General features: G+C 52.5%; 1 protein-coding gene across 2 annotated transcripts in view; it reads left to right on the plus strand.

Annotated features, from left to right (window-relative positions):
* The window catches only part of NLRX1 (NLR family member X1), a 28,350-nt gene that overhangs the window by 11,056 nt on the left and 10,344 nt on the right, over nt 1-6,950 (plus strand). For both annotated transcript variants that reach the window (XM_011964937.1, XM_011964936.1), the window contains exons 2-6: nt 1,291-1,408; nt 2,282-2,351; nt 2,829-2,917; nt 3,432-4,051; nt 4,406-5,218. In XM_011964937.1, coding sequence (XP_011820327.1) covers nt 1,339-1,408; nt 2,282-2,351; nt 2,829-2,917; nt 3,432-4,051; nt 4,406-5,218 — 1,662 coding nt within the window. In that variant the 5' untranslated portion in view covers nt 1,291-1,338. The remainder of the gene's footprint in view (nt 1-1,290; nt 1,409-2,281; nt 2,352-2,828; nt 2,918-3,431; nt 4,052-4,405; nt 5,219-6,950) is intronic.

Here is a 6,950-nt window from a genome sequence, read left to right on the forward strand (position 1 = left end):
GAGATGGCACCACTCCACTCCAGCCTGGGCAACAGAGCGAGAGACCCTGTCTCAGAAAAAAAAAAAAAAAAAAAAGATTGGTTGGGACTCTAACAGAGGAGAAAGGTCATTCCAAACTGAGAAGAGTGTATGAACAAATTTAGGACAGCAAGAGCAAGAATCCGGTGAGCCTGGGGAATAAGGTACGGGCTGGGACAAACTCAGAAAAATAGCTTGTGAGAGCTCGGTGTTTGGACTCGTAACCTCGGACTTTCGGGAGGTGCTTGGTGCCTGGGGTGAGGGATTAGAATGGGATGAGACTGAAAGCAGAAAGGCTGGTGAGGAGATCATGTCGTGTCCAATAAATGCTGGTCAGGGCAGCAACTGGCTGGCAAAGCAGTGGGGAGGAATTGCTGGTATTCTTCACACTGCCTGAAGGAGCAGGGGAAGAAAGATTTGAAGACAGAGGTCAGGTTTCTAGTGTAAGGCGTGGGTGGGAAGATTTGCAGCAAGGTAAATGACAAGAGGAGGGGAATGATGAGTTCAGTTTTACATGGGAGAAGTTTGAAGCAGTGGCAGGTTGTCCATCTGGAGATGTCAAGTGAGAAGTTCATTCATTTATTTGTTATTTATGTCAGCTTCAAAAGCTGCTTACATAACAGTCACAGAGAACATAAAATGATAACGCCATTAAAACTCAGCTAAAAGGACCTGATATCTGGGGAAGAAAGGCAGAGTGGGATGGATAATTATTACTGGAAAATCTAGGCACAGGAAAGCCACTGAAAATGAACACAGGACTCCTATCTGAGCTTGCTGGCAACGAAGAAGGAAAAAGGACATCTAAATAAAGCAGTTTCCCAGGGTGGAACTCAGGGAAAGGTGTTCGTGAAGCTTCAGGGGAGAGGCAAGACGTGGTAGGAAGGCTGGGTGTGATGGCTCATGCTCGTAATCCCAGCACTTTGCAAAGCCAAGGCAGGTGGATTACCTGCCTTGGTCAGAAGTTCGAGACCAGCTTGACCAACATGGTAAACCCCATCTCTACTAAAACTACAAAAATTACCCCATTGTGGTGGTGGGCACCTGTAATCCCAGCTACTTGGGAGGCTGAGGCAGTAGAATGGGATCCCTCAAGTTGGAGAGTTTGGGAGAGGGATGAGAGCTGAAAGCCAGGCCAGGGCTTCAGGAGGGCCAACATTTGAGGAAGGGCTGATCCTCTCTTGGGCGGAAGGTCCCTCCTTGGCTGGAATGGGGTTAGGGGTACAGGGGAGGAGTGGTGGCAGTGATCCATTCATACCATTCTTCTTGCAGGATAGAAGTCAGTCCTAGGCCCCCCAGGCTCTGGCCTTCTCTCCCAGAATGAGGTGGGGCCACCATTTGCCCAGGGCCTCTTGGGGCTCTGGTTTTGGAAGAGCACTCCAGCCACCAGGTGAGTAGGAAGCAGGGGTTTCTGTTTTTATCTCTTTCTTGCTTTCCAGGGTCCACATGATGCCTCCAAGACAGCAGGGATCCAGATACCAGGTGCACTAGTCTCAGCTCTGTGATTCTCTAGCTGTTGACCTTCAGCATGTCACCTCACCTTCCTCAGCTGCCTTTTTCCCATCCTAAAATAGGGGAGTTGGACTTCGCCAGGTGCAGTGGCTCATTCCTGTAATTCTAGTACTTTGGGAGGCCAAGGCGGTCGGATCACGAGGTCGGGAGTTCAAGACCAGCCTGGCAACATGGTGAAACCCTGTCTCTATTAAAACTACAAAAAAAAATTAGCCGGGCATGGTGGTGCACACCTGTAATCCCAGCTAGTTGGGAGGCTGAGGCAGGAGAATCATTTGAACCTGGGAGGCAGAAGTTGCAGTGAGCTGAGATTGCACCATTGCACTCCAGCCTGGACAATAGAGTAAGACTCTGTCTCAAAAAAAAAAAGGAGTTGGACTAGATCGTCTTCAAGAGTCTCTTGTAGCTACATAAGTCTAGGAACTTGTCTGACTTTACATACAACAGAGATTTACTGAGTGCCTGCTGTACTGCAGACCTGGTGTTAAGTTCTAAGTAAGAAATTGTGAACAAAAACAGACGTAAGGGGGACAAAAAAATTTTAAAACACCCAAATGTGATCCCTCTCATGGAGGAGAGAGGAATGAATGTTAATCAAATAATCACACAATGAAATATAAAGTTGCAAAATAACTGCTGCAAAAGGGCAGTACGTGCTGCTATGAGAGCAAATACTGGGGGGTTTGATGTAGACATGGGTTCTGTGTATGGGATGGGATCTGCAGATGCTATTTCTTCCTTCTCTCTGTAGATGAACGTATCCCCTTCCTGATCCACTGGAGTTGGCCCCTTCAAGGGGAGCGTCCCCTTGGGCCCCCTAGGTGAGGCCTGGGTGTCATACCTTAGGACTAATCTGGGCACAACAGAGCAGACTGGGAAGGGTCAAGACTTGGGGCTAGCTTGATCTCTTGGGGACCTTGGGGAGGGGCTTGGTCCTCTGGAGGAGGGAGGATACAGTGGCAGCTCCAAGGCCTGAGAGGAAGTTGGCTTAGATCATCTGTGGTAGAAGGCATAGTAGTCAGTGGAGGGAGGACCCTGTGGGAAGTGGGTGGAGCCTGGCATGACCAGCCTGAGTTCCAGGCAAACAGTCAGCAGTGGGGGCTGGAGGGCTAGGGTTAAGGCCTCAGCACCTGGGAAGGGTGTGAGAGTCAGACAAGCCTCTAAACTTGGGGGTCCAGTGTGGGGCCTGCATCTCAGGAAACCAGAAATCTAGCAGTGCAGACGGGCTTGGATCCAGAGCTTGCAAAGGGGCTGACCCAAGATCCAAGTCCCAGCTCATCCCCTCTCCTTGTTCCCAGGGCCTTTATACGCCACCATGGAAACTTGGCAGACAGTGCTTCCCGGTTCGGGAGGCATGGATGGCTGTTCCCCAGTGCCTCTGCAACCGGTAAAGGGACTGGCTGGGACCCTGGTCGGGGGGTGTGGTGGGGAGATGGGGCTGGAAGGAGAAGCAGGGTGAGGAAGGCATAGAGGATCCACTGCCATCTTCCATCGGTGGTCCCTCCTCCTCTCTCTGCCTCCCTCCCATCCGTCTATGTATCCCTTCCTGCAATACTCTTGCAATGCACACTTATATGTACAAAGCACTAGGAGAGCCACACCATCCTATCCTCAACCAAGTTGGGTCAAGCGGGTTAAGACGGCACATAGGTCACTGTGAAACCAGTTGGTCCAGGCTCAGCATTACATGTCTAGTGGCTCCCCACTTTCTGACATAGGGATTCCAGACTTTCTGGACAGTCTATATTTTCTCAGGGAGTCTTGTGTGCCCACCATTGTGGGCCCCAGCATCAGCATCTATGCCTTGATGTCCCAGCCTGACCTCACCACTGCCCTGATTGGCCCTAAGCTACATCTCCAGGCCCCTTTCTCTGACCCATTTCCCTTGTCTTCCCACTCAGAACCCATACAGCGGTACCGCTGGAACCTGGCTGAGTGGTTCAGCAGGCTGCCCAGGGAGGAGCGCCAGTTTGGCCCGACTTTTGCCCTAGACACGGTCCACGTTGATCCTGTGATCCGCGAGAGCACCCCCGATGAGCTACTTCGCCCACCCGCAGAGCTGGCCCTGGAGCATCAGCCACCCCAGGCTGGGCTGCCCCCACTGGCCCTGTCTCAGCTCTTTAACCCGGATGCCTCTGGGCGCCGGGTGCAGACAGTGGTGCTGTATGGGACAGTGGGCACAGGCAAGAGCACGCTGGTGCGCAAGATGGTTCTGGACTGGTGTTACGGGCGGCTGCCAGCCTTCGAGCTGCTCATCCCCTTCTCCTGCGAGGACCTGTCATCCCTGGGCCCTGCCCCAGTCTCCTTGTGCCAACTTGTGGCCCAGCGCTACATGCCCCTGAAGGAGGTTCTGCCCCTGATGGCTGCCGCTGGGTCCCACCTCCTCTTCGTGCTCCATGGCTTAGAGCGTCTCAACCTCGACTTCCGACTGGCAGGCACGGGACTTTGCAGTGACCCGGAGCAACCAGAGGAACCAGCTGCTATCATCGTCAACTTGCTGCGCAAATACATGCTGCCTGAGGTGGGTGGCCCTTCACCCCAGGCTATCACTGCTGCCCCTTGACTCGCCCCGTAGGTCCTGGGTTACTTTAACACCTGGGCCCTTCACTTCCCAGCAGTGTGACCCAGAACAAGTCAGTAACTTCCACAGGCTTCTGTTCCTTTCTTCTTGAGTTGCTCTGATCAAATGGGATACTGCACATAACATTAGCACAGCGGCCTGGATCACAGCAGGAGTTCAGTAATTGCTAGTTATAACTGTTATCCTCATCAATGTCTTCCTCCTTGGACACTCAGTCTTCAGGGGTCCCCTGGGAATAGAGGCAGTCAACAGGACACTAATGTCTTTCTTAACTTTCAACCATGATCTTCCCAGGCCAGCATTCTAGTGACCACTCGGCCCTCTGCCATTGGCCGTATCCCCAGCAAGTACGTGGGCCGCTATGGTGAGATCTGTGGTTTCTCTGATACCAACCTGCAGAAGCTCTACTTCCAGCTCCGCCTCAACCAGCCGGACCGCGGGTGCGGTTCAGGTGTCTCGGCCGCACCAGCTCAGCGTGACAACCTGGTGCAGATGCTCTCCCGGAACCTGGAGGGGCACCACCAGATCACCGCTGCCTGTTTCCTGCCGTCCTATTGCTGGCTCGTCTGTGCCACCTTGCACTTCCTGCATGCCCCCACGCCTGCTGGGCAGACCCTTACAAGTATCTACACCAGCTTCCTGCGCCTCAACTTCAGCGGGGAAACCCTGGACAGCACTGACGCCTCCAATTTGTCCCTGATGGCCTATGCAGCCCGAACCATGGGCAAGTTGGCCTATGAGGGGGTGTCCTCCCGCAAGACCTACTTCTCTGAAGAGGATGTCTGTGGCTGCCTGGAGGCTGGCATCAAGACGGAGGAGGAGTTTCAGCTGCTGCACATCTTCCGCCGGGATGCCCTGAGGTTTTTCCTGGCCCCATGTGTGGAGCCGGGGCGCGCGGGAACCTTCGTGTTCACCGTGCCTGCCATGCAGGAATACCTGGCCGCCCTCTACATTGTGCTGGGTTTGCGCAAGACGACCCTGCAAAAGGTGGGCAAGGAAGTGGCTGAGCTCGTGGGCCGTGTGGGGGAGGACGTCAGCCTGGTACTGGGCATCATGGCCAAGCTGCTGCCTCTGCGGGCTCTGCCTCTGCTCTTCAACCTGATCAAGGTAACATCCCTGAGGCCCCCACCTGCTTCTTCCCTCCCCAGCACCCCAAGCTGCCCCTGCCCCCACATGGCTCCCTGTTCACCCCTTGCTCCTCTCCCAGCAGGAAACTGCTGCTTCCTGCACAGGTATGAATCTTCTTCCTGGATCTGGTTTCAGCTCTGGGCATTTTGGCTTTTGGTGGGATTGCTTAGAGAGAAGCCACAAGGCTGGGGAAGGCTTGGTGGCTGGGGAGGGGAATCTGGGGACATGGGGACTTTAATAACAATCCTACATGGATTCCTAAAAATGGTTTCTTTTTTGTGTCTTTCCTCCTAGGAGGCAGGCCTGTCCTCTGCTTTGCAGGTCCAGAAACTCGATTGTGTCTGTTCCTCCAGAGGTGATTAGGCTCTGAGAGTGATGACTCATCCTAACTAAATCACCAGGGACAGGTTTATAAAGCAGATGCCATTTTATTCATTTATACTAGGAAGATGAATGGCATTGGTAACTGGCTTAGGGGAGTCATCCTGAGGGCAGGTCCACTCCAGAAACCAAATTACAGACTTGAGGACTGTGCTGTGAGCGGCGCAGCTGAGCGAAGTCTTTGAGGGCTGGAAGGAGCCACTGTGTGTGTGATGTGTGCCAGGCGCTTTATCAGTGTTCATCCTTTTGTTTTTCACATCACTCCTGGAAAGGAAATACTATTTTTTTTTTTTTTTTTTGAGAAGGAGTTTCACTCTTGTTGCCCAGGCTGGAGTGCAACGGCGCGATGTCAGCTCACTGTAACCTCCGCCTCCCAGGTTCAAGCGATTCTCCTGTCTCAGCCTCCTGAGTAGCTGGGATTACAGATATGCGCCACCACACCCGCCTAACTTTTTTATTTTTAGTAGAGACAGGGTTTCATCATGTTGGTCGGGCTGGTCTTGAACTCCTGACTTCAGGTGATCCACCTGCCTCGGCCTTCCAAAGTGCTGGGATTACAGGTGTGAGCCACCGTGCCCGGCCTGGAAATACTATTATGATCCCTTTTACAGAGGAATAAACTGAGGCTCGAGAGGTAAAGTAACTTGTCCAAGATCACTCAAATAGTCAGTTTAAAAAGCTGGGATAGGAGCTCAGGGCTTTGTGATTCTGAATCCTGTGCTCTTTTCGCCAAACTATACTGGTGCATTATGGATATTTCTGTCAAGCTGTGGGGCCTTGCTGGGTAACCTTTGTTTTCTCTAGGTTGTTTCAGCAACCGATTTTGAGGAGGCAGAGTGCTGATTAGTGCTGGCAGAATTTCAACACTTTTAAAAAAAAATTTAAATGTATTTTTATTTTTTGAGACAGAGTCTTACTCTGTTGCCCAGGCTAGAGTGCAGTGGTGCAATCGTAGCTCACTGCAGCTTCAACCTCCTGGGCTCAAGCAATCCTCCCACCTCAACTTCACTGAGTAGCTGGCACCTCAGGCATGTGCCACCATCCCCGGCTAATTTTTAAAAATTTTAATTTTGTAGCTGGGTGCAGTGGCTCACGCCTATAATCCCAGCACTTTGGGAGGTGAGGCAGGTGGATCACCTGAGATCAGGAGTTTGAGACTAACCTGGTCAACATGGTTAGCCAAGTGTGGTGCCAGGTGCCTGTAATCCCAGCCACTTGGGAGGCTGAGGCGGAAGAATTGCTTGAACCTGGGAGGCGGAGGTTGCAGTGAGCCAAGATTGCACCACTGCACTTCAGCCTGAGCGACAGAGTGAGACTCCCTCTCAAAAAA

Source organism: Mandrillus leucophaeus, unplaced genomic scaffold (genome assembly GCF_000951045.1).
Source record: "Mandrillus leucophaeus isolate KB7577 unplaced genomic scaffold, Mleu.le_1.0 Scaffold71, whole genome shotgun sequence".
Taxonomy (NCBI): Eukaryota; Metazoa; Chordata; class Mammalia; order Primates; family Cercopithecidae; genus Mandrillus; species Mandrillus leucophaeus.